Genomic DNA, 27,181 nt, shown 5'->3' on the forward strand with positions numbered 1-27,181 from the left:
TCTTGCCAAAAGATGACAAAGGCAAAAAATAAAATTAAATTAAAAATAAAGAAGATAATCACTTTCTCAAAAAATGACTTAGGCCATTATTTTAGGAAGGTGACGACTTGCTTAATCTTAAAATATATACATTGCTTTATGTTTAAACAAGCTATGTTTCAGTTTTACAAAAAAAATATATTGAACTTTTCCTGAATACATTGTTTTCTATTTATGGTAAAGATTAATACATTTTATAGCTTGTAACTTAATAATAAAAAATAACACTAAACAAGCACTTTGTGCTGTTAGTTTTTATTCTTATGCGTAAAGTACACAGAAAACCTACTGATGTGTTTTTATTGCTTTGGAAAAAAAATTTTGGAAATAATTAACCTTTCAGTTGGGCTTCAGATTTATTGAAGGGTGCCAGTGTGTATCAAAAAACAAGGATGTGATTTATAACCCATCAAAAGTCAGCCGTGTTTACTCTCTTCCAGCTTAGGAACATTTTTATTCATCACTCAGTTTATTATGGAAGTGAGTCATAGAGAATCAGGATACATTTTACTCTTTTTTACAGTTTAACAACAGAAATAAACATAAATCAGGCCAAGAACAGACATTTATACAACAATGATTATTTAAATATACAATTTTAAAGTTCTTAAATTAATGTATGTAAAACCATCATCTTGGAATATTTTGTTAATTATATTAACTGATTATAAAACATAATTAAACTTGTTAGATAATTAATCAGACATAAATACGCATTAATAATCAACCGATGGTTCTGTTATTGCACGTCCCTTTTAGAATCACGAATATAATGACTAAGTGTTTTAACAAACAATAAATAATTATAATAATAAACTGACCCTGTTTTCACCTTCAGGTGGATTGGTGACAGTTATTTTATAGCTTTTTTCTAAATATTTCAACCTATTCTTTGATGTGATGAAAGACTTAAAAGTGCAGTATGTAACTATTATATATATATATATATATATATATATATATGTATATATGTATATATATGTATATATATATACATATATGTATATATTATTTTTAGTTTTTTATTGACACTGTCACTATGGTGTCACAGTTTGATTTGAGACAGATGATCTGTAGAAAAAAAATCAAGCTCCTCTTTCTCCAGTGCAAACTAGAAACAACCAATCAGAGCCAGGAGGCGGGGCTTACTGCTGTCAATCACCATATGCACCTAGCACAGCCTGTTGTGAATGCTGAGGCTACTTAGCATAGCAACTATTGACTGTTTTCCGTAGTAGTAAATTGTTTCTCCATGAGGAGTACATGAGGATGATTGACAGCGCTAAGCTCCTCCTCCAGGCTCTGATTGGTTGTTTTGGTTGGCAGCGGTGCATTTCTTCAGGCAGCTTTAGCAGCTCAGGGGGGGATCAGGAGGAGATTGATCTTTTCACAAATTATCTGTTTTACATTACAAATGAGTTTTAACAACTATGTAAAAATATATATATATTTTTATATAAAAGTTACGCACTGCAGCTTTAACTGGTCTCAGGAATGTGGTGAGAATGTTTCAGCTCTTTCTGGGTTCGTTTGAAGGTGAAATGTGAAGAAATTTAGTTTCATTAAAATGGCCCAGAATGTTTTTTTAAGAAACAAACTAACTTGAATTTTTCATATTTTCCATTGAAATGTTTTGCTTATCAAGCAAAACCATTTCCTCAGGGTGAAACCATCGTCACACCAGTGAGCTGGTTCTGATGAACATTATGTTCCAGTCACATTAAGGTGCTGCTGGTTACCAACTGGTTCAGTCCAGTTCCAGTGAATCTGTCCTGGTTGTGAACTGTTTCTGCTTCAGCTCCAGTCCCAGCGAGTCAGTTACTGGTCATTACAGTCATGACACTGGTTCCCCCTCAGTTCCAGTTAACCCAGTTACTAGCTGTCCTGGTACTGGCTGAAGGTCGACATCTGTCTTTGTCTTTGCTTTTTGTCTTTGGTCACTTTTTTCTCGAAGACCTCTCCGGTTCGCAGCGCAGACACCAGGTCATCAAACTCTCCTCCTTCCTCTTTCTCGACTAACGTGGCCTTCCTCATCCTCTGCTCCCGGTCCTGCTTCTTCTGCAGGGACAAACACAAAGAGACGGATTCCGGTGAGGTAATGAAGCTGCTGAAGAACCTCAGGCAGGATCCCCACTGACCTGAGCCTCCGCCAGGGCCCGTTTCTCCTCCTCCTCCTGCCGTCGGGCCATGTCCTCGTTATCCTGCCGGGCTTCAGAGTACGCCGAGAGGAAAGTGTTGAAGACCCCGAAGAAGTCGTCCGGCTGCTGTTTGGACGAGTCCTCTCCAAAGTGTGTCAGTGCTTTTACAAACTTCAGCAGAAAAACGCGAATTCAAGAGTTGGTTGACAGCAAGTTAACTTCCTGAAGTTCAGAGCTCTGCTGTTTTCAATGTCAATGTTACATTTGTTTAAAAACAGCTTGAAACTGCACTAAATTGCTATTTCATGAAAAATATGAAATCAGAATAAAATAAAAATAAAACATCACAATAAGTTTTAAGACTGGGAAAATCTAATTTGAAAGTCTGAGGTACATTTAATACCAACAGATTATTTTATCTCAAAGTTCTGGAAACTAATTGCTTCAGGCCTCTCTAGTCTTGTCTTCTGGTTCTGGTTCTGCTCTGCATTCCCAGAACCAAACAAGGAGAAGCAGCATTCAGCTTCTATGCACCACAAATCTGGAATGAAGTTCCAGAAAACTGTAAAACAGCTGAAACACCGACTTCCTTTAAATCTCGACTAAAAACCCAACTGTTTAGAGTCGCACTTGAAACGTAATCAATTTCGAATTTAATGACTTCGTGTAATGTTTTGATTGTTGATTCTATGTTGTATGACTTTGTGTTTGTTATGACATAAAGTACTTTGAAATGCCTTGATACCACTTAAAACTTTATAAGCTGTTAAAAGAATCTTAAAATCTATCTGATACAAAACAGGAAGCCAGTGTAAATAATCCAAACATGATGTAATAAAGGAAATCAAAAATAAGATTAAACTTAAGAACTGATCTAACTTCTTTGTCTAATTTTAATCAACTATCAAAAATAATTTTTGAAAGACATATTCAGTGTGAATCACAAACTGTAAAAGGTGAAGGAAACTGTACTAAAGCAACAATATGAGGAACCTGCAGGACAATATTTGACAATAACTCACCAGATCTTTAGCTTCTTGCAAAGAATCTTCTACATCTGAGAAGTTGAGGGAAGCCACGGTGATGAACTGACTGACCACAGACACAAACTTATTCACTGGACGCTGGGAAGACTGTTCCTGCTGGTACTGCAGCTCCTGCACACAAACATGCATGTAAACATAAATCCTGCAAAGTCCAGCAGGTATTTCATGCTTCTGTTGAGCTTACTGCATCAATGCTCTTCAGACCAGACTTCAGAGTGTTGATTTCCTTCTCCAACTCCGTCATGCTGCAGAGACATTCAGGAAGGCGGTGATATTAGTGATCACAGTCAAAGCAGGAACATAAAAGTTCTCCAACACGAGTATTTATTTGGGTGTGTTTTCCATTTACTTGACTTTAGAAGCTTCTGGAACGTTCTGCAGCTCTTTGTGGAAAGATGCGGCTCTAGGAAACTTTTCCTCCAGCACAGGGATCATGTAGTGCAGCAGAGTGATGTTTCTGCAAACACAGCATCAGTCAGTCAGACCTTCACACCATCAAGCTGCAGATCTGCAGGGATCTGAAGGAGTTCGGGGTCAAACCTGTCAATGCTGGACTTGGTGTCAACCATCTTGTTGAGGCTAGAAACTTTGAACCCATAGGCGTTTCCTCGTTGTCCTTTGTTCATGTAGTTCCCGAGGGCCAGAACCACCTGCAGGAGCTGACGGAGCGCCTGGCTGTGGATCACCTCCGTGGAGGCAAGCTTGAGAGCTGGAAGAGGAAAGAGGATGAGGAAGAGGACAGTGAGGAAGGTGCACTGACCTCTGAACTCCTACCTTCAATTTTAGGCTTGACTTCGGCCAGTCGGTCATTGAACTTCTTCTTGAAGTGAAGCGCCTGGAGTCTCTGCTGGTAGTGGTTGATTCTGGTTGAGCAGATGAAAATATTTAGTTGGTCTAACTAGGAGAGATCCAACTAGTTCCCACAAAATAAGTGACATTTTCTTTTACAATACTGATATCTTTGAGCAAGTTTAACAAAAAAAGATCTGATGGTAAGAACAAAACTGGAGGGAGGGATGGATTAAAGTAATTCTTGTTCATTTTTATTAAAATACTCCAACAAGTTGAGACTAGTTCCCTTTTGAATCTGTCCTGTGTTCTTTCTCAATATTTGCAGGTTTAAGGTACACTCAGTGACAAGGAAGCTGGAGTACCCAAAAATAAAATGTTACCTCCACACAGAAAAACCCTACAAAGCTTAAAGGAAGCTTGTTATTCAAAATTCACATTTTTGTTCTTCCATTTGGGTCTCTACTTGTTCAGAAAAGAGCCCAAGAGCTTAAAAACCACCCAAATGTGTTTTGGCAATAAGTTATTGCTTTTTGGTGTCTGGAAATTGAGCCGTTTCAAAATTGTTGCATCACATTCCATTGACAGCCCACCGTTTCCTAGCAACCTCAACCAAGCCCAGCCCGTTACCTAGCAACCCCAGCTGAGCTCCAGCACATTGGCTCAGCTGGCTTACCACTATATGCTCTGTACAATGGCTGCTGGAAAATACAAGTGTTTTGTTGTTGACTTACCATCCAGAAACCACTTTCTACATTTTTGTTTGGTTGTGCGTGAGGCTCTACTTCTGCTTTTCAAAGATGTATTTTCATGTGTTGAGTGCAAACGTTGCGTTGGGTGGGGCAGCTTATTTGGATTTAAAGTTACAAGATGCCCTAAAGCAGCTCATTCTGACAGGAGCTTAAACTGATCAGACTAAAATCTCATTATCTAAGGATTATTTTGTGAAAAAAATGTAATGACCATGTTTTATATGGCCTACAGGTTATCCTAAGCTGTTTAAGGAAGCATAACATGTCACCTTTAACCTTCTTGAAGCTCTCAGTTCGCTTTCTTCCACCATTTTTTGGGCCTCTAATCAGATCCCGCCTTCTTATGCCACTATCATGGAGTTCATAGTTCCTTTAGGACTACAAACTGACTCTTTTCCTGCCCCAGAGTCAGTTAGCGAACTCACACCCCGACCAGGTGTTGGTGCTGTTACACACCTGCTCATGTCATACAGGAAGCGGTCGGCTCGGGCCATGCGCTCCAGCTCGTGTTTGTGTTCCTCTAAAAGATCAACGTCACTCTTCTCAGGGACAAACTTCAACAGCTGAGACACACACAGCAAGAAAATCTCTGTTTAATTCATCATCTGAGTCACTCAACGTCTGAAAGACTCGAGCTTCGGTCTCAGGTTGCTGGTTTCATACCTGCTCCAACATGTCTTTGGGCAGCTCCTCCTGATCATCCATGCTCATCACGGCTTGGCAGATCTCCTCGTTGGTCATCTTCAATCTGTCACACACAAACTCAAACATTGACCCAACCTGCCAATCAGGATCCAAAACTGAGCAATACTTAGAGAACTGACCCAGTCCCACAAGCTACAGCTTATCAGATTGAAAAACCATCAGGGGAACTGACCACGATCCAAAAAAAGGACATGAGATGGATCCATAAACCTGAAGCTGATCCTGGCCAACCAACAGGACTTGAACTAGACCAGAACTAGAAGAAAGTTCTCAGACTGAACCCCCAAACTTAAAACTTGACCCAGTTCCAGAAACAGCATCTTGGACTAACCAACATGTCCTCAAAAGGCAGAAAAATAGATTCTTACTCTGACCCGGGAACTTAGACTGACCCAAAGTTGCCCACACCCACAGCCAGAAACCCATACTGACTTTGACAACAGGATGTTGCAATTCTGCGCTCGACGGCCGTCGATCACCGACAACTCCTTGACTTTTTTAACAGGATCAGCTTCACCAGTTTCTTTCTGTAAAAACACACAAATAGCTCAAACAAAGCCCAACAGATCTGCTTACAAAGAGACAAAGTCAGTGCATGTAAACTGAGTTTATTGCATGTATGTTGTGTTACCGCTGGACGCTGGTAAGCTGAGAAAGTCTTCTGAAACTCCTGCAGATCCAAAACTTTGAACACATCTTTATCGTCAATTTCTTTCCAGATGGTTCCTGTTATCTTCGCCTGAAACAAACAATTACCTTAATAAATATCATCACCATCAGTGTAGTTTCATTTCAATCTGAGCTCTAAGACATCAGTGAAATCAGTGCAGAGTTAGTGGCTCTTGTCACCTCAAACCCAAATAAACCCAAATAAGCCTGGCCAAGCCCCCCAACTCAACGTTTACACTCGCACATTTGGGCACTTATACAACCATACGTCTTTGAAAAGCAGACGTTGAACCTCCTTCACAACCAACAAGGATCCAGCAAGTGGTTTCTGAATAGTAAGACAACAACAACAACAAAAAACAGCTGGCCAAATGTGCTGCAGCTCAGCTTTGGTTGCTAGGTAACAGCACAGTTTCTGTCAATAACGACTCAACATTCGACAGGTTTTGGATTAAAAAAACATTAATTTATTATCACATAAATGTCTGCGTGATTTTTAAGTGCTTTGGCTGTTTCTAGAAGCAGTTGAAACCCAAACGTGCAAAATATGAACAGTTCCAGTCGTTTCTGGATGTACATGGATTACATGTCACTTATGAGCTGGGAATGCTTTGGGATCACCAAGAAGGAACTGGAGGAATTTGCTGGGATTCCCTCTTGTATATACTAACCCCTCATCCTACTCTCGGATAAATGCCAAACAATAAATGGATGGATGATTTATCCATCCACAGTTGCAGCTTGAAGAGGATCCTGAACCCGTAAAAGCGTCAGTGCCTTATTTGGTCTGAAAAGTCAAATCTGCAGCTGCTTTGCACAATGAACTAACTCAGAAAAAATAAATCCAGAAGGAAGTTAAATTTACCTCCGGTAATTTGCTCCAGTTGAAGGACTTCAGTGGGCTGGACGGTTGAGGGATGTTCTTCTTCTTCTCTGTCACCCCTAAAGTAAGTCCTGGGGCAGGAGGAGGAGGAGGAGGAGGTGGAGGTGGAGGTCCTCCAGAAGAAGGTGGTGGAGGAGCAGAAATAGGAGCAGTGGGTGTTGAAACAGGTGAAACTAACCCACTAGGGGTGATTGGAGGTCCTCCTGGGATGCTTGAGCTCTAGAACGAGAGAAGAGCTTCTTCAGAGCCACAATATGAAGAAACAAAACACGATATTCAGAGACTGAGGCTTTAATCATGTGAGTTTAAATGGTTGAGCTTACAGAGTTGACCTGTTGCAGTCGAGCGTTCAGCTCCTCCACTTGTAGCTTAGTTTGTTTGTGCTCGTCGCTCTCTCGCTCCAGCTTGGTTTTCACCTTGTTCAGCATCTCAAACAACTCCTCTTTTTCTTTATTCTTGCTTTCACACTCCTTCTCTTTCTTCTCAAGGCGTTGCTGCAGCTTCTGATGCTCTGAGAAGGTGACACACCCTTTATTTTTCTGACATCCGCAGAGACTCGCAGGTTAAATGTGGAGAAATGTTTGTTTTACCTTTTCGCATTTCATCTGCTTCTTCTTTCCACCGTTTCATCTCGTTTTCTTTCACCAGCCTGTTAAAGAGCAAAAACACAATTTCAGGTCATTAATTCACCTGTGTTGTAATTCTGGTATTTAGCAGAAAGTCATCAGTACTGAACTCTGTAGACAATGCACAACATCACACGAAGGCCAATGTAAATTAAAAAAATGAGTAAATTCAACCAAAATTTAAATATGTAAATTTTTATCTTAGAAATTTCCTTGAAAAAAACAGGATCCAAAAGTCCAAAATAAATTTTTAGATTAATGTCAGAAATTTGCTAGAAAAAAGTCAAAAATTTGCAACAAAAAACTAAGAAATTTTGAGATTAATCTAAAAGATTTCCTAGAAGAAACTTCTGAGATTTCTGAGTTTCCTGGAACTTGGAGAATTTCAAGATTTTCCTAGAAAATTTCTGAGGTTAATCTAGAATTTTCTGAAATTTTCTAGCAAATTTACCACTTAAAACTCAGAAATTTCTTTTTGTTTTTTTCTAGAAAATCTTTGAGAAGATTATCTAAATTAAAAAAGTAGTTTTTTTGCCAAAAATTTACGCCCTTTATTATATACCACCTTTACAGTGTAACCAAGAAGAAATTAAGTATTTCTCAAATTTATGACCCAGAAATATCACTGAATCCTGGATGCGAAACCACCAGACATCACTGTAGAACTGCAACGTCTCTTTCACTTTCTGTGATGCTGTGGCAATAAAGATTTGGGGAGGAAATTCATGAGATTTGTAAAGTGATTAGATGCATGTTATACAAACAATTTAGTAAAAATTGTATTTAATTAATTGAGTTCATTTCAATGGGTGAAAAACAAGATTTCATGCTCCATTTTTACAAGCTTCTATTTAGTGACATCACAGTTGCTAGGCAACGGGATGTACAATGAGGTAAGGGTGGGAATAAATTTGAAGCTTCGACCTTCCAGTCTCATAGCTGTTCACTTCTGGTTAGGTAATGACAATATTTACTTTTCTTTTAGCTGTAGGTTTAGTTAGCTCACATTGGTTACAATCGTTAGCATGTCAGCTAATGTTAGCATTTTAGTAATTATGTCATGTGAGCTGCAAATGGCTCAGTAGAAAAGGTTAGTTAATGTTACTTAACATGACTTTTAGAAAGTTAGTATCATGGCCAATGATATATAAATAGCTTTTGCAGGTTAGCTATTGCTAGCTATAAAAACAGGTAGAAATGTTGGGAGATGTCTTCTTTTTTACACATGTAGAAAACTTTCGCTAATAGTATAATAACAATTTTCTTTCTATATATTTTCTTTATATATTTAACCTGAAGTTATTAGTTTTTCAACATTCTCTGTTGTGTTTTCAACTTTTTTCCTGCTCAAATGTCTGAACTCACATGCTCAGAACATTCTTCAAGTTGAAATCCCCCAGCGGTGCCACATCTGGATCTTCGCCTTTATCCGTCTGCAGAACCAGCTGCTGAATGATCCGGTCCAACAGCACCCAGTACTGAACCGACATCCTGCTGTTATTATCTGCATACAGAACCGAGTACATACGTTAAAATTAATGTTGCTCTTAGCTGAGGAGATAGAACAATATAACAATGTAAGAGTTTTACATGGCATTATGAGGCAGTGCTGCAGAGCAGACAGTAAATGAGGGTAAGCTTCAGTGTGGCTCAGTTTACTCTTGATCACATCAAACATCTGGCTCGCACTCTTAGTGTCGATGTGGGTCTGAGGAGCAGCAGAGAACATCAGGCTATCTATACAGTTTCCAATCTGAACCGTCTAAATGTGGGAGTTACTTACAGTTTTAAAGCGTTTGGCAATCTGAGCTTCATCTTCAGTCCTGCGCGACTCAAAAAAGTCTATGTGCCTGAAAAGAAGCAGATTAAGTCCAAAGAGCAAACACTGACTCAGTCTGCAGGGCGAACACCTGACCTACCAGTCCAGGGTGCTGTCCTCACGGGACCGAAGCTTATCGAGGATTGGTTGGATGCCCAACATCAGGAACTCGTAGCGCAGATGGATCCGGAAGTTCAGATTGTTCTGAGATCAGATTTAACAGAAGACATGAAGGAGACGAACCGATCAAAGAAGAGAGAAAAATAAACTTTGCTTACCTCTCCAGCTCCTTGATTGAGAACAGCATTGATGAAGGACATGGTGGTCGTCTTCAGGCTGATGTCATCACTGTGGCGACTTGTGGACCGCTCCAGGTCGATCATCAGCTTCTGCACACAGGAAACATGTTAAAGGTGACCCAATGTGCTTCCTTGAACAAGTTGGAATAGCTTTATGGTGGTTACAAAACATTCTCATTGCATTTTATTGCACAAAATCATTCTTAGATAATGAAATAATAATTTAGTTTGGTCGGTTCCGCTTCCTATCAGAATGAGCTGTTGTCACTTTATATCCACATGAGCTGCTGCTGGCCATGCCCACTAACTCAACTTTTACGCTCACACATAAAAATGGCTGCAAACAGATGCACAATTATACAACCATACATCTTTGAAAAGCAGAAGTGAAGCCTGCTGCGCAACCAACAAGAATACACCAAGTGGTTTCAGGATTGTAAGTCAACAATAAAACACAAGTGGCATTAGCTATCTCACTCACTCTCTGATTACCTAGCAACTCTCTCACTCTCTGGTTACCAAGCAACTCTCTCACTCTTTGGTTACCTAGCAACAACCTGTAGAGTAACTTCCACAGATATGTGGCAGTTGTTAAGTCTAATAACTGCTTAAGAATAAAAAAAACAAGGGTGTGGAAGGGAAGCTATGGACTAAGAAAGGTTACACCACCAGATATTTTAAACAAAAAATGTATTAATATTTTTCAATATTGACTGATATGAAACGCCTATATATTTTATACCTGCTTTGTGTTGGCCTTTCACATAAAATCCCAATAAAATACACTAAAGTTTGTGTGTGTAAATACTTTTGGATGAGCTGTTTGTTTGTTTTTGTTTGACAGACTAATTTGGGTTAAGTGAGTGTTTTTATTCTGACTGTATTGCAAATCCAAAATTATGTGCTTTGGGTCTCAGTTTGTCTCTGAAAAGGTTTGAGTGTTTGCGTTTCAACATATCCAGGATACCCCGCCTCTCGTTCAGGGACCTCTAGAGATAGGCACCAACATTATCACAACTGCATGTTTTCCCTTTAAAAGTTAACCACTCACTTCCTGTAACCTTCATTTCGTAGTTTAAATTTGCTGTTAGTCAGTCCTCTGCAGATTAATTAGCACTTTTTGTCTCTGTTAGCATTCAAATCTGTATGTTTTTGCTAAATTTAATAATTAGTAAATAAATATGAGGTTTATTAATAAGCTTAATTCTTGACTCCACTGGTCACCAGCTCCAATCGTAACTTGAAGTGTAATTTCTAATCCTGATTAAACTTTCTCTTGCTGGCTGTTATTTAATAAGGATCACTTCCTGTTGTTTATGGTATCTATCAGATAATCTACAACAGGCAGTTCTTGTATGATTGTACGGGTTATCGTCTAATCTCCAGTTGTTTTTATCTTAGAAACATTATCAACATACTTTAGCCTAAAAGAGGCAAATATGTCGTAATCTGATCCGAAACATGTCCAAATCAAGACAAAAACGGTTCACCAGAAACAAAATCAACTCTCTGTCAGCCCACAGACTCGTCACTATTCATGTTTTCAGATTTAAAAATCAAAAGTGAGGTTTCTTTTTCCTTCTCTACCTTCCAGCAGGGGATCAAACTCTTATTTTCTAGTTGTATTTGTTCAATGCTTGCATCATGTGAATGCCTTTGGTTGAATTCCTGTGTGTGCAACAGCAGACTGGCCAAAGAGAAACTGTTCATCTGGACTCTGAACTTTCAGCTGCAGTTTGCAGATTGTTGAAATATTTTTGTAGATCTAACTTTCATATCCGATTCCCACAGAATTGCAGAGACCAGTAGAAATCTCTCAAACTGATAAAACCTTTTCATAAGGTAACAGAGTTTTAGTTCCTGTATAGTTTGGATTGGTTAAAAGCCAGAAGGAAAAGCAGACCTGGAAGCGAGTCCTCTCTGAGGCAAACGTCTGGTAGTGGACCATAGCATCCAGGACCTTCTTATGGCCTCCAGGGACCAGACACACAGCACCGAGGATCTCCAAGACAGCCACCTGAGGATATGTAGAAAAACAGCCAGACATCAGAGATCAGCTTTTTAAAGGACAATCATTATGCTTCCTAAGTTAGGATATGTTAGGATAGGTCTATGGACTTTACAAAACATTTTCATTACATTTTTTGCACAAAATCATTCTCATACAATTACATTTTAATCTGCTCAGTCCTGAACGCCTTGCAGAATTAAAATCCAAATAAGCTGCTGATGGCCAACGTTTACACTCATACATAAAAATCAACATCTACAGGTGAAAATATCTGCAAATCTATGTGCAATTATACAACCATACATCTTTGAAAAGCAGAAGTAGAACCTCATGCGCAACCAGTAAGAATGCAGCAAATGGCTTCTGGATGGTAAATCAACAACAAAACCGGCAGCCATTGTACAGAGGTAAAACCAGCTGACCAAATGTGCTGGAGTTCCACTTGCGTTGCTAGGTGATTGATGGAACTCCAGTTGGGTTGCTAGGTAACAGGCTTTGCTTCCCTGGAGTTGCTATGTCAGGGGCAGGTGCCTGCTGATTTCTGACATTACATTCAGGAGGTTTTTTTAAATGCCTCATTGTCCAGACATCAAATAACATTAACTTATTGCCTAAAAAAACATCTAGGTATTTTTTAAGCATTTAGGATTTTTTTTTTAGAAGCGGCCGAAACACAAACAGAAGTACAAAAATGTGCAAAACGCATGGTAGCTAGCCATTTACGTGCATGTTTTTCTCATTCCTCCTCCAGCTGGCCTGAAGAAGTGAAACTTAATCTGACTCTCATGTTTATACTGGCAAATCAATTCTAAGAACAAACTCTGACAGCATAGCTCAAATTCCCTCAGAGGTTTTGGGTCTGGGAATCTCTCAGAGTCATGATGTTACAGGTTTGGTCTGTTTGATGTTTAGGTGAGGAAGGGAGGGGCCAGATGCTGACCTGAGTCTATGTTTAGAGCGTAGATATTCAGTGAGTAACAGGAAGTTACAGGGTTAAAACTATGTCTACATGCCTACAGAAGCAGCCATGGGGTAGATTTTATGTCTAACATGTCTTTAGGTGTTTGTCTGTGAATTTATTTCAGGAAATCAGACTTTCTGAAAATGTCGCAAGGTTCTTGGTGAACAGGAAATGTGAAAAGTGGGTGGAGCGCAGTGTAATACAGGTAAAGCAGGAAGTTCCTTACCTGTCCAGCTTCTTTCTAATGTGGCATAATCAGAACAGCAACTGGGAGAAAAGACTCAGGGAACTGAACACTTAACACTAATTATGTCTATTACGTCAATGAGGCAAAAGCACATTGACAAAATAATGCGCTGAAAAAATGTCGAACCACACGAGGCACTCTGATCTCTAACAGTGTTGGAACTAACGATTATTTCAGTAACTGATTAATCTATTTATTTTTTTCTGACGATTAATCGATTAATCGGATTAAATTGGATTTTTCATTCATCCACTAAAGCCTTTTTTATACAATATTAAAAGAAACAAATAAAAAGCATTTTTTTCCTTAAATAAGAAAAGCATTTTATTGCCTAGGTGTTATACCTATAGTATTTGAACGAGGCGAAGCTAAAACTATCCCACTTGAGGACTTTAAGCTAAAACATATTTACAAGCAAAGCTGTTTTTATCTTAAATGCAAAGTTAATCTATTTTTGTAAAGCTTTGACGTAATTACTGCTCTGCATATGTTGTTTTTGTTTACTAAACGGCCTTTTTTAAATCTGTATACTCAATGACTAATCAATCACTAAATTAGTTGGTGATTACTTCAATAATCGATTAATCTGATTAATTGTTTCGGTCCTAATTTCTAATCTGTTCACATTTACGTATACCAATGCAGCATGTTCATGTTTAAAAGGGTGCAAAGCTAAATCAGCAGTGGTGCCATTTTTGACCAAGCTGTGATTTTTGATTTGTAAATATTTGTATTTATTTATGCTTCACTTTACCTCTGCTCATATATTTAAATCTGTATATCATTCGCTTGTTTGTAAAGTTTGGTCTTTTGAATATTTTTTGAATTAGTTATTTTATCCACGGAGGTGAATATTATTGCTCCGGATATATTGTTTTTTTCACCAAATGGCATTTTTAAAATATGTATACTTCACAATTAATCGATTACTAAATTAGTCAAAAATTACTTTGATAATTGATTAATTGCGATTAATTGTTTCGTCCCTAATTTCTAATCTTTTCAGCATGTTTATGTTTAAAAGGCTGTAAAAGCAGCATCCACACACCTTGGTTTTGATGTTTTCTGCAGCTAGGCTTTGAGCAACGACGTTGATGCTCTCTGGGTGTTCCAGGACATGAGTTCTGCCCTCAGAGCTGTTCATCAGGGCCTTGATGCAGCCGATCAGAGACGTGTGGATCTGGGATTCAACCGTTTCGTAGTCCATGGACTTGAGGAAGTTAAGGATGCAGGAGAGGCCATCCTGCTCAAGGAAGCCGGTCACAAAACTGCAGAAGGTCAGTGAAGTTAGTTAATTTGAAATTCTCTGGAGGTCAGAGAGACATTGATTCCTTTGAGTAAGAAGGTAAACCTTATAGGCTCGGTCCGCAGTGCTGTTTTCAGACCATTAACCTGTTTCAGCCTGACTTTTTCTTCTTCTTCCGATGCCACCACAGGCTTTATCTGAGAAAACAGGACTCGCATTAGCACAACAGTTCAGTGTTTCAAACAGTTCAGCTAAGTTAGTTTTATATCCTTCTTTTGGTGGTAGATGGTGGGAAAGATTTTCAGAAATAACTCACAACAGCCATGCAGTTGAGTTGGTTGATGTAATACTGAGGCCAGCTGGTTGCCCCTTTATCCTCAGGTGCATCCTAAAAACACACAGTATAAAAACACCACACAGTCATCAGCATACACTCTAAGGATGCGTTCAAGTTGGACTTGGAGCTGGGAAATTCCAACTTCCCAGTCAGAAAAAATCAACTGGAACCCCCATCAAAGTCAGATTTCCCACAGGCAAACTGGGAGCAACTCCAACAATCTCCAGTTAAGACTTGTAAGGCGAACTTTGTGTTCCAATATGGCCGCTCCTTGCATCAACGGTAATAAGTGGTGGAAACGTTTATTTTCCAAAACCTGCTTGTAAAAGTGCGTCTAAATATGACATGTAACGCCTACAACTCTAAACTGAAAAAATTCTAAATTTCACTTTTGGAAAATAAAGCTTAAAATTGTTTACGGGAGCTTTTGTGATCAATTCATAGACATCGCCATGGTGAACTTTTATCTTCGTTAATAGTGATGTAATCTCAGGTCTGACATCAAACCCAGCTGCATGCCAAGTAACTGGAATGCAACATAAACTGGACTATATTAGTTCCCACACTAAACCAGCCGTGGTGCCATTTTTAACCAGGCTCTAAACATTTGTAAATATTTATCTTACTTTTAGAGAAGGTAAGAGAAAGCTCCATAGACATGAACATGGAGATTACTAAAATCAACACCAAGATTACTAAAATCTGGAAACAACTGAACTGTGGATGGAAACATTTGGAATTTTATTGCAATATCTTTTCAACAAAAATTTTAGGATGCTGCTTTGAATAAAAGAAACTATATTTCTAAGGTGAAGAAGAGTTGGAATGACATTTTTTTTGCCAAACAGTTTGTTTTTATCACTTCTTATGCCTTAGTTTACAGCAGGAAAATGTTGTTGGACAAATTTCAGCTGCATAGGATTTCCAATAAAGTCACTTACGTTTTTATTGAAACAGTAAATCTCCCACTTCTTTTTTGGTGGCAAAGCAAGCATGGCCGCTTTCTTCTGATCTGAGAGCCCCAGTTCATTCTGCAGAAGAAACAGAAAGATTGGGATTAATGTCTGAAGCTGTAATCAGATTTCTGACAGAAACTGTGCTCTTGAACGCACCACCAGTTCAGCAAACAGGGACTCCAGCTCCTGGGGAGGAGGCATGGGCTCCAAGACCTGCATCGGCACAACATTTTCAGGGAGCGTTGTTTGATGATCACGTCCTTTGTAGCACCACGGAAACAGAGTGGCGAAGCTCCACCACTGTTGCGGTTTCTCCTCGGACGTCATGGTTGCAACACGTCTAGACTAGAGAGAAAGAAACACGAAGACAACATCACCGCCTAGTCTCAACCTGACCCTGCCCTGGCCTCAATTGGACAAATGTAGTTCTGGTTTTAACTGGACCCGTTCTGCTGAGCTCAGCCTGACTCTGGTTAGCTTGGTCTCTGGTTTACCAATTTGGTTTGGCAGTTCGGTAGACTCAGATCAATTGGGGACCAAAGTTGTAACATTTGTTACATATTAGCTGCTGTGGTTCGATTTCACACTGCACTCTGTCAAACTAATTAAACAACCTGTTCCCTTCCTTGCCTGTGGGGGCGCTGCACCAAAAACCACAGAAGACATGAGTGCAACTTCCTTCTTTAAAAAATGTAAACAAAAATTGAGTGCCATTAGATTTTAGAGTTTGAAGGATTTTTTTTGTCTTTGTTAAAAGACCACAAGCCATTTCATCTACTTGCACGTTTGCTTTGGTTGTATTTACCCAGAATGCCCTGCGCAACTATTCACTTCTTGCTTTTGGAATGGTTTCTGGTCGTCTTGCAGTTCATATATGTATTTGAACCACACCAGAGTTCACTTTAATCAAACCGAGACCTAGATTATTTCCCAAACTAGAGTTAAGTCTTTTTTGTCCACATCAGAGTTTGATTACACATTCACACTCCCCAAATGAACCGGACTCTGGTTCAGTTGGGTTCAGTTTGACTCTGGTTGACCTGGTCTCTGATTTGCTAGTTTTCAGTTTGAGCTTTTGCCCATTTGGTCTCAGATGGACTCTCTCTTGCTGGTCCATTTCTGGTTTGCCTTCTTTTAAATGGATCTGTTGTCAGTCTGACCACCAAATAGTTTCAGTCAGACTCTGAGTCGCCTGGTCTTGGTCTAGTTATGTCTCCAGCTAATCTAAATCTACCGATTGTCTTTCTGGTTGAATCATAAATAATAATCACCCTGTAATCTCTTAGCAATGATTGAATCATGGACAGTTATCAGAACCAACTTTCACTCTGTCGTATTCATGGACTTTCTGTCAACAACATTATCAGTACCTCAGAGCTGTGATTTTTGACTTTATTACAAAAAATTTTATTTCATTTCGGTCCTTAAAAAGCCAAAATTTTCACATAACTTTTCATTTTGATCCATCTGATTATGTATTTTTTAAATACTAAACAATTAATATTTTGATCGCTTAGCACTTGAGTCGCCTTTTTGCAAAGTAATTTCTTGAATGGTACTCTATACTGAGCTAATTAATTTAACAGGAATACACTCAGTGAAGTGAATGTTCATGTACTGATTTGGATCAACTAAATACCTTCAATGCATGAGTGGACAGAATAAAAAGGTATGCGAGTTGAATTTAATCATCTTGTGTTTATCAGGATCTTACTTGCAGTTAAACTGGTGCTAAATACATTTAAAATCAAAATAAACTGAATGAATTTAACTGATTAATTGGCTAAAAACTGAGTTTAGAGGCAGAACAATCTGCCTACTTTATCAAAACACCAAAGTGATGGAGACCCTGAGAATCCAAAGTTCACTAACTTTGAAACTGTTGAGTTTCGCCTCGGTCATTGACCGATGTTTTTTAGACCAACACTCAATTTCCACCCTGTGAGAGCGTTAATACATCTGCTCTGTTTTTGATGTGTCACATTTGAATAAGAAATGCATTGGTTTGTTGATGACATGAGATAAAAACCCAGGTTCAGGATGGTCTCTGTCTTTTATTGACAGACATTACTGCATGATGTATGAGTCTCTTACCTGTGCGATACTCACTTATGTCACAGGGTATGAAGTCATTTTACAGCTGTTGGTCCAATTCTTCCATTTGCTGGCAACCTGCCGTCTCCAAGCCAACATGCTAAAGAAAACCTCCTTACATGTTCCTAATTATCTGCAAAGTTTTAAAAAATTAATCTGAATCAAGTTTTTAAGGCTTTAACTCTGAGTTAAAGTTAAAATTGTTTCACTCCGCAGGAGAATTGACTCCACTGCTGAGGTGATTCACGCCGTTTGTCCAGTTTCACAGAAACCTGCAGAACTGCAGCACCGTCCTCACAGTCACTTCATATTTACCTGATGTCACAGTCGCAGGCTGTATGTGTGATTGTGTGTGTGTGTGTGAGAACCTGATTCAGAGCCGCGGCGGGAGTTTGAAACACACATGACTGCATTCCTGCAGCTGCAGTCACACCCAGCCTTGCCTCACCCCTGCAGAGGGCGGAGGGTGAGGTTTGGTGTGTGTTAACGTCTCTCCACCTGATCCTGAAGATTTACCTGCAAATCAGCATCTGAACTGAACATCCTTAACTACAGGTTGAGGTGAAACTTCACTCATAAGAACTCTTTAATCACAACAGTAACTAAAAAAATACTTACTTTTTTAAATTAAAACAAAAATCAGATCTCATGCTTCTAAAAATAGTTTTATAATGTGTGTGTTGTGTTATGAAGCTTGGTGACATTCCAACAACGGTTATCTGATCCTGCAGGAGGAAAAGTTGCTCTGCCTTCAGGAAGAGGATCACTCAAATTCACAGTTAAGGATCAGAGCAGAGCCAGTTTTTCCAGGATGAAAACACCAGCCTTACATTGGGGCTGTACTGGGAGAGGGCAGAGATGACCAGTTCAACCAGCAGCTTCACAGGAGCTAAGCAAGCATCAAACACCAATTGACCTGTTTGGACTCATAAATTAAATCCAAAACATTCAATAACTTACAAAAGAAAAATGGAACCATATTACGTAAAATGACAGATTCGTTGCTCCAGCTACATATTTTGAATAGAATAGAAATAGATTTTGCAATTGCATTGTGTACATGTTGATTAATTAAAATTCCAAGTTTAAACCCTCCACTTTGTATAGCCTACCAGAGTAGAAAAAATAGTAATATCGATGGGAGATTTATGAATTAATTCTCTTAGGTATATTAAAAATCTTTTTGAGCTGCAAATATTACATAACTGACAAAAAAGAGTAATTTTGGAAAAATATTGTAAGATAGGACATTTGTTATCATTAAAAAACACGTAATTTTATTTCTATATCAAAAGCCGCATTTGTTATATTTATTTTTTAAAAACATTGTCATTCTCTTTATTAATTTTAACCAAATTTATTAAGAGCCATTGTGAAAGGTGGCACATCCGGGTTTTTCACACCATTCCCCTTGCCATTGTCACAATCAATGGCAATTTACATTTTATTATCTAAATGACTACATTGGAAGCTAATTAAATGCTAATTAATTTACAATTAAATGTTTGGTTTCATTTTAAATATTTAGTTCCAAAGTACATATTTAGCTCGGACCAAAAAAATTTAGCTCGCTAACTATTCAAGCTAAATATGCTAACTTGTTATTGCTACATATCTAGCTTTAGCAAGCTAACTTAAAATTTGTTTTTTGGTCATTTTTGGTATTGATAAAATAGGAAACATTTTATCTTGTAAACTACATAAACTCTTTAATCGACTGGTATTTGAAAGCTACGCTGTGTGAAAAAAGACATAGGCTATTATCACGAGTTTCCCAGGTCAAAGTGATGCAAATAAACTGCCAAAAATTGAAGGAAAAAAACGCTCTTCATTAGCATGTTGTCCTGCTGGGCTAATATATACTTCACCACCGATTTTACGTTTCTTAAATTAACTTATTCTGGTTGATAAATATATTTGTTATATCAAATTAACGATATTTGTAAAATAGCATCACCCTGCGATTAAATCCTATTTTGAAGTTTGGGACTTGAAACTTGATTTTATTGTTTTTCGTTTTTATATCTTTGCGAAAGAAGACTTGATTAAAGATTAAAGAGGATGACTTTCAGCGCCATCTGCTGGAGAGGAACTGCTAAAAACCTTCAATGTTTGCAAAGAAACTGAGTAGACACTTCAAATCTTTTAAAAATCTTCATTGGAAATTTTTTCAAGTCACAAATTCAATGACAAAAGTTAGTTGTGCGAGACAAAATGTACTGTAAAAGTTAATCTTAGTTCATTTTTACTAAAATACTTTCAAATGGTTTAATATTAAATGTTTGTTGTGTCAAAATATGTTTTGAAATGTTTAAAATTCTTTAACTGTGCAAAGTAACACTTGTTTCAGCTGAAATGTTGAAGTTAGATTCCCAAATCTGTGAAACTTTCCAACATCAGAGAGAGGGATAACAGGTAACTTCAGGTACCCATTTCAATTCATGAATAATTGAATAATTTGATGCACCTCCCCCAAAAATATACTTTTATCAAGCAGATCCAGGTGAAGGCACAGCTTTCAAGGGTAATGAACTGGTTTAATCCAATAAGGAACCATAACCCTTAAATTAAAATTCATTTAAGGGATTTTTTATATAATTTCATATATATATATATATATATATATATATATATATATATATATATATATATATATATATATATATATATATATATATATATATATATATATATATATATATATATATATATATATATATATATATATATATATATATATAACATTTTTCCTTCATGAACTCTATACATATTCATGTTTTAGATTGAAAGTAGGTTTAATATTAATTTGATCATAGTTTTTTTGTTTTAATCTGCAGTCACCACTAAACCTTTAGATTCTTTTAGGAAACATTAATCATAAGATAACACAAAACTATTTTTCTTTATGAGTGCATGCTTCAGATGAACAAAAAAGGTATTGATGAATTAGGAGATTGTTTTGATTTAGGCTAACCAATGAGATTGTTTGTGATGTTTATGGGCACTAAAGTCATTCAAAGCAACTTCAGATGTTTAGTTTTCTGAAGAAAGAAGATGGGGGAAAACTCAGCATGTTTGGCAAACTGGAGAGAAGAGAGGTCCAGAGTCCTTTTCCAGATAAATAATTTACACAAATGTTCTTAAAGTTGTTGTAAAAAAGCTGCTTAAATTACTGCAAAAGATCAAAAGTGAAGTCATGAACGGCTCAGATTGTCCTTAAAGCTGCAGTATGTAACTTATGAAAGAAATATGTTTTTACATATCTGTTAAAACTGTCACCATGTTGTGACAGTTTGTTTAGAGACAGATAATTTGTGAAAATATCAACCTCCTCCTCCCTGAGCGACTACTGCTTTCTGAAGAAATGCACCACCAAAAACAACCATTCAGAGCCAGGAGAGGTGTTAGCACTGTCAATCAACCACATGAACACACTAATATTGGAAAAATAACTTACCATTATCTGTAGCCATGCTAATTAGGATTAGTATTTACTTCAGAGGAGGAACTGTATTGTAATAGAGAGCAAAGGGGAGTGAGCGGCATACATTTGTGTGATTGACAGCGTTAAGACCCGCCACCTTGCTCTGATTGGTTGTTTTTAGTTAGCACTTAGAGAAAGTAGAGGAATTTCATTATTGCAGATTGTCTGTCTCACTATACTGTAGCAACATGGTAAAAGTTTCAACAACTTTATAAAATAAATATTTTTTTTATAAAAGTTACATACAGTAAATTTAAGTCAGAATCTTTCCGATCCGGTCACAGGCTGGTATCGGCTGTCTTTGTCCTCGCCTCCCCCCCTGCGTTCGGCAGCGGTGTTGTGTCGTGCCGGGCGTCCCTGCAGAAGAACACGGCCGGGTTCTTGCAGGCCCACATGGCCACCTCTCCTCCTGCTGCGACCACTCCGGTTTTTCCAGGACTGGAACTCGACAGCCGGCTGTTGTTGGGTCCGGCTCGGCTCACGTAGCGGTCCCTGATCCTCTCCGCCTCATTTAGCCGGACCTCTCGGTTCCGGCTCTGGCTGGACAGGTAGGCGGCAATGTTTCTGGTCCGGTAGCCCTCCTGTCGGCTGCGGCCCAACAGCATGCCGATGTTTGGGTTCCTCAGGGCGTAGATCAGGGGGTTGATGGCGCCGTTGGCCCACGCCATCAAGATGGCGACCGTGTCCATGGCCGGGTTGAACCTGTAGTTCCCGATGGCCGTAACCAGGCCCATCAGGCAGTACGGCCCCCAGCAGCAGATGATGAACACGATCATGATCAGAACCGTTGTGGCTGTTCTCATCTCACTGTAGAAGCGCAGCAGGTAGGCGTAGGTGGTGACGGGCCGAACACGGATCTCGGAGAGCCGGACCGTTTTACAGATATTGTAGTGGCAGAAGCACATGAGGGAGAACGGCAGCAGGTAGCACACGACGATCAGACAGAGGCTGTATGCAGTCCCTACGCCGGAACCGCCAGGGTGGAAGACGTACATGCAGTGGTAGAACCCCCGCTTATGGACTCCTGATGTGTTTCGGACCAGCAGGTACCCGGGTAGCGAGAAAACCACCGCAGTTAGCCACACGGCCGCCAGCAGCTGGGTGGCTTTCTGGCGCCCGATCTTCGCCTGAGGCTGCCGGACGATGGCGTAGTACCTGTCGAAAGAAATCAGAGTCATGGTGAACGTAGAGATGATTCCAAAGCAGGTGTTGAAGAAGCCGTTGGCCACGCAGAAGGCATCGCCGAACATCCAGACGCCATCTTTGCTGAAGAGCATGATGAAGGAGAAGGGGAGGCATAGCACGGCTGTTAGGAAGTCTGACAGCGACAGTGACATGATGAAGGCGTTGGTCACTGTTCGCAGCTGTCTGTGTTTGATGATGACTACAACCACCGCCGAGTTACCCAGACTGGACAGGAGGAAGATGAAGAGCAGCACCAGAGCCTGAGCCACGACCGTCACACCCTGAAGAGCCGAGTTCCCGGCGACCGCGGCGCTCAGAACCGCGGCAGTGGACGGCGGCTGGACCTCGCCAATGTCGGTGCCCCTCTGCTCCCGTAGGGCCGAGAGGTTTCCCGACGTGCCCACTACAGCCTGCGTGCTGGCAGTCACTAGGCCGGTTACTATGGAAACGACCCTGGAGACAAATCCATAAGAGATGGAGAAATTAATCAAATACTGATCTCTAACTTCCAGAGGTCGGTAAAGTTCCCAAAAACTGTAATCAAGTAAGCGCATAACTACTTCAACATATTGACTCGCTACTGGATTTCTATACATCAATAATCCCCCTAATACGTCTGTCTAAAAATGCTAAGTTGTTTATGTCTTGCAGTATATTATTATTTTGCATATCCATGTATTTATATTTTTCTGTGTTTTTGTTCCTGTGTGCACCGGTGTCCATGAAATTTTGTTGTCCATTTCACTGTTTCTGTGCAACGACAATAAAACAAGTCTAAATCTAAAGTAACCGTCCAAGAAATTACTCAACATAAAGTAAAAAAGTATTTGGTAAAAGTCTACTGAAATATTGAGTAACTGATCAAATTGTCATTTAATATTTAAAAATTACGTAATCAGACAGGAACAAAAGATAAAGTTGAGAGGAAATTTAGGTATTTTAAGGACATAAATGACAATAATTCATATAACAAAATCAGGCAAAAGAACATTTTTCCCAACCAGTTCCTTTCTATTTAAAAAAATGCCGAAATTTTAACAAAAACTGGAGGAGTGTTTCTGTGTCTGTTGAATTTTTGGTTAAAATATGTTTGTATTTCATTCAGTGGGTAGAAAAGCCAGAAATTTTACTCAATTAAGAGTAGAAATACTTCCTAATAAAATTACTGAAGTAAAAGTAAAAAGTACTCCTAAAAGTAATTTTTTTCCAAAAAAAAGCTACTAAAGTAAATCTAATTGCGTAAATGGAACTAGTTACTACCCAACTCTGCTAACTTCACCATCCAATCAACTCAAATAACTTCTGAGTCAAATACTTGTGATTAACAGATATCGTTTCTATTAATCTCTGTTGCATACTGAGTGAGTTATATAAAGTTGCAACTAATGATTAGTTATTGATTAATCTATTACTCTGACAATTTAAAAAATTTTTTTTTTAAATTGGCACATTCTGCAATTTTTTCATTTTAGCCTTTTCATGCAGTATCAGAAATACATTTCATCAGATCCAAACTAATTATTCCATTCCTCTTACAAAGAAAATAAATATTTAGTGAATATTTATTGATCAATTGGAGCAAAAGATGTAACAGCAGATAAAAAACTGTATTTTTCTTTCAATTATTTTGCTCAAACCATAGGACAGAAGTTGGTACAAGTTATGTTTACTAAATGCTTTAATAACATATTAATATGGTTTGTATGCATTTTCTCAAATAAACAAAGTCAAAACAATTATCAATTAATTTGAAATTGAAACTTTTATATTTTAAAATATAAAAATTCCAAAATTTCAAAGGGGAATTTGAAACGACAGCACCAATATTACTTTGATAGTATCAATCTGATTCTGATACTGATTTGGTATTGACATTATCAATATTTTGGATTGATCTTTGCAATACTTTACCCTCTGGATGTGCTAAACTGATAGCGACAGACCACAAAGAACATATTGACTGAAAAAAACAAAAACAAAACTATTTTATGCAAAATTTACAATTACGCATTACTTTTGTTGGGTAGTAATGTTTGTGAAATATGAAAAAGTTTAGTAATCTGGATTAGGTTATTAAATTATGCAAAACCAGATTTTAAAACCAGTTTGATGTTTTGTTGGATCACCTGGGTTCCACAGGTGAGGTGGTAATACTCGGACCCACAGAGTCGGCTGTGTAGTTGGTTCTGGACTGTAAATCCATTGGGTTTCTGCAGCCAACTGGTTCCCATCAGCTCTTAGTTAGTTCTGCAGCTGTTGATCCATTATTGATATCGGTCCGGGCTCCATCATCATCATCCTCCTCCTCCTGCTGCTGCTGACCTTCGTCTCTTGGCAGCAGCTTCCGGATGGAGAGGTCATGGACTGGCGCTGCGATCGATTCGCAGGTGTCCTCATAAAATATAGATGTTCCCACATTTAGAAGCAAATCACACAGAATCCCTCAGAGCCGGTTTTCATTCAACAAGTGGCTTCGTGTGGACCCGGTCCAGATGTGCTGGAATATCTGCAGAGCAGCTCAAATATTTCAGCAGATGGTGCAGTCAGTTCAAAATGAATCAGAACAAAAACAAAAACAAAAAAGATCTGGATCAGACCCATAAACCAGATTGAGCTGAAGCAAAGATCCTGGATCAGAACCGCAGACCTGCACGAGCCAGAACACCGACTGATCCTGGACCAGAACCCCATCAGAACCACACTCAACTGTTAAAGCAACCCTCTGTTAAAGCGACATTTCTAATCACCTCCGTCGATCCGCTCTCGATCACTTCCTGTGTCCGTCATCTCGCTCGAGTCGAGCGCGCGCGGACCGGATATTACGCTGCGGGCTCCGTTGTGTTTGGATCAACACAGCAGCTGTCTTTACGATTTTTGGTTAAAATAAATAAATAAATAAACAAATTGAAAAGTTAAAAAACCTAAAGGATGTCCCGAGATTCCTCTGAAGCCACGGTCCCCTCGTGAACGAGCTCGCGGCTTTGTGACGGTTGCCACGGTGACCGCTGATGATGCAGAGGCTCCGCAGCAAGTCAGATATGCTGGTTCGTCCCCGGTGGTTACTGGTTCACAAATCAGTTCAGACTCAATCACTTGATGACATCGGCCACGTGACCCCCGCTTCGTCGTGTAAAATTTTAATGAGGTCTGGTTCTCTTTGTGGTTTCCATGGTTACATCAGCCATTGCACCATCTGGACCAGCAGGGGGCGTGTTCTGCAGGGTTCTGAATGGTACCATTTGTGTTTTGGGTCTTGTTTTGCCCTTTACCCCGTTTATCTGTAAGGAATCACAATGCCTCTCAGCTTTTTATTTATTTGTTGTTTTTTTATTCTCATTCGTACACAAGTTAAAACTTTTGCCAAACGTCTGTAACCCTTTTATGTTCATTGAGCAATGGCTTCCAATAAGAAGTTGGCAGCAGTTAGTTAAAATTTGTAAAATTAAACGTAGCCAACATGGCTAAAATTAATAATGACAGCAGTTTAAAAAATATACAAAACAAAGCAAAATTTCTCATAAAACTGTATATTATTAAATATGTCTAAAATATATGTTAAAATATAATACTCGTAAAGAAAACACAGAGCTGATCCTAAAACAGACCAGTTACAGAAGACAACAGAAAAAAAGAGGAGCTGTCAGTTACTAGCAACTGTCAGTTACTATGGTAACCACCAACCGCCGAGGCCAGCGTAACAGAACTTAAAGACCAATAAATATATGGAGAAACAACTTCACTAAACAAAACAAAAAAAACTTGAAAAAAGTCCCTTATATGATATTGTTAAAATAAAACCCTATTACACATATGTTCATGAAAATCCGAGTTGCAAAGTAAAAAATAAATCGTTACTGAACTTAAGTAGATTTTTCAGATATCTGTACTGAATATTGATCTTTCTGACAACTTGTTACCTTTACTTCTTCCATTTTAAGAGAAGCGTCTTTACTTTTTGCACCTCAAATTTTCAGATATGACTCGTTATTATGATGAACAAAATAATGAATTGGAGTCAAAAAATCGGAAAAGAATCCACCGCTCGCCCAAAAGTGTAATAAATCAAATGCTTCTTTACTTTTACTAAATTCCTTCAACATTAATATCCTATCTCCTGTAAACTAAGATATGTTGTATTGTTTAATTTTCTCCACAATATTTAAAATGGTTTGCATTATGTTGCTGTGATCTGAATGAGCCGTTAAATGCAATGTGTCCAAATTTAAATCTTGCTAACAGTTTCTCTTTTGAACCCTATATCACCTTCCTCTGTTATCTTCATCGAAATCTTTCTGCCACTTTTCCTCAATATTTGCTTAATTATACTTTTTGTTTCTGATTTGGTTGTACTTACTGTTACTTGTCCCGTTCCCTTTTGCCGTTTTCATTCTCTTAATCCCAATATGTACTGGAACCCAAAATAAATATAACCGTTAATCCCACCATCTGTATCCTAAATGATAGATGTATTTCTAATGAGATGTCAGTTCTATCTGAATGATTGTTTAAAACTAGTTAGCGCTGAACCGACAATTTGCGGTGTCAAGCGTTTCTTTGCCTTTTTCACTAGGTTTCCGATTGTAGTCTACTGCCCCCTATCTTTGAAGAGGCTACTGCAACACTGCGGGTCGAGTATAAATGAAAGTCAAAAAGCGCTACAACTCAATCTTCTACCTTGGTTTTGTAGGGGTCAGAATTCACTCAGCAACAAATCAGGATGGATGGATGGATAGATGTTCATACATTATTACAAACAATTTTTATGGTTACAAGATTTGCAAACTTGAAATTAAATTCTTAATTGATGTGAAAAAGTTGTCCCCCCCTGTTAAACTTTATCCACATATTTGTCATATTCAATGTTTAAAATTCAGCATTATCCAGAATATTTATCA

The 27,181-nt window shown here is 38.5% G+C and overlaps 2 protein-coding genes across 5 annotated transcripts; both read right to left on the minus strand.

The window, feature by feature from the left end:
• Nucleotides 1–1,024: 1,024 nt before the first annotated feature.
• Nucleotides 1,025–18,144, minus strand: LOC122846525 (disheveled-associated activator of morphogenesis 1-like). Of its 3 annotated transcripts, none has more exons than XM_044143545.1 (26): nucleotides 17,633–18,144; nucleotides 15,680–15,868; nucleotides 15,509–15,598; nucleotides 14,547–14,618; nucleotides 14,336–14,427; nucleotides 14,033–14,252; nucleotides 11,669–11,782; nucleotides 9,745–9,855; nucleotides 9,567–9,670; nucleotides 9,431–9,497; nucleotides 9,238–9,355; nucleotides 9,013–9,151; nucleotides 7,612–7,670; nucleotides 7,345–7,532; nucleotides 7,004–7,240; nucleotides 6,101–6,208; nucleotides 5,902–5,996; nucleotides 5,428–5,512; nucleotides 5,221–5,327; nucleotides 3,998–4,086; nucleotides 3,764–3,932; nucleotides 3,573–3,680; nucleotides 3,408–3,468; nucleotides 3,200–3,334; nucleotides 2,178–2,348; nucleotides 1,025–2,097 (listed from the first exon to the last, which is right to left on the minus strand). In XM_044143545.1, the coding sequence occupies exons 2-26, from the start codon at nucleotides 15,848–15,850 to the stop codon at nucleotides 1,915–1,917; spliced, it is 3,093 nt and encodes a 1,030-aa protein (XP_043999480.1). In that variant the 5' UTR covers nucleotides 15,851–15,868; nucleotides 17,633–18,144; the 3' UTR covers nucleotides 1,025–1,914. The 3 variants fall into 3 exon arrangements, with proteins under 3 accessions (XP_043999480.1, XP_043999479.1, XP_043999478.1); XM_044143544.1 differs by having other exon boundaries at nucleotides 17,618–18,144; XM_044143543.1 differs by having other exon boundaries at nucleotides 15,680–18,144.
• Nucleotides 18,145–20,358: 2,214 nt separating this feature from the next.
• LOC122846557 (G-protein coupled receptor 135) lies at nucleotides 20,359–26,884 on the minus strand. Of its 2 annotated transcripts, none has more exons than XM_044143587.1 (2): nucleotides 24,413–25,413; nucleotides 20,359–22,739 (listed from the first exon to the last, which is right to left on the minus strand). In XM_044143587.1, exons 1-2 carry the CDS (start codon nucleotides 24,487–24,489, stop codon nucleotides 21,380–21,382), a joined length of 1,437 nt encoding a protein of 478 aa, XP_043999522.1. In that variant the 5' UTR covers nucleotides 24,490–25,413; the 3' UTR covers nucleotides 20,359–21,379. The 2 variants fall into 2 exon arrangements, 1 of the variants encoding a protein (XP_043999522.1); XR_006373257.1 differs by lacking the exon at nucleotides 24,413–25,413 and adding an exon at nucleotides 26,641–26,884 and having other exon boundaries at nucleotides 22,615–22,739.
• Between the last annotated feature and the right edge of the window lie 297 nt (nucleotides 26,885–27,181).

Source organism: Gambusia affinis, linkage group LG16 (genome assembly GCF_019740435.1).
Source record: "Gambusia affinis linkage group LG16, SWU_Gaff_1.0, whole genome shotgun sequence".
In the NCBI taxonomy this organism is placed as follows: domain Eukaryota; kingdom Metazoa; phylum Chordata; class Actinopteri; order Cyprinodontiformes; family Poeciliidae; genus Gambusia; species Gambusia affinis.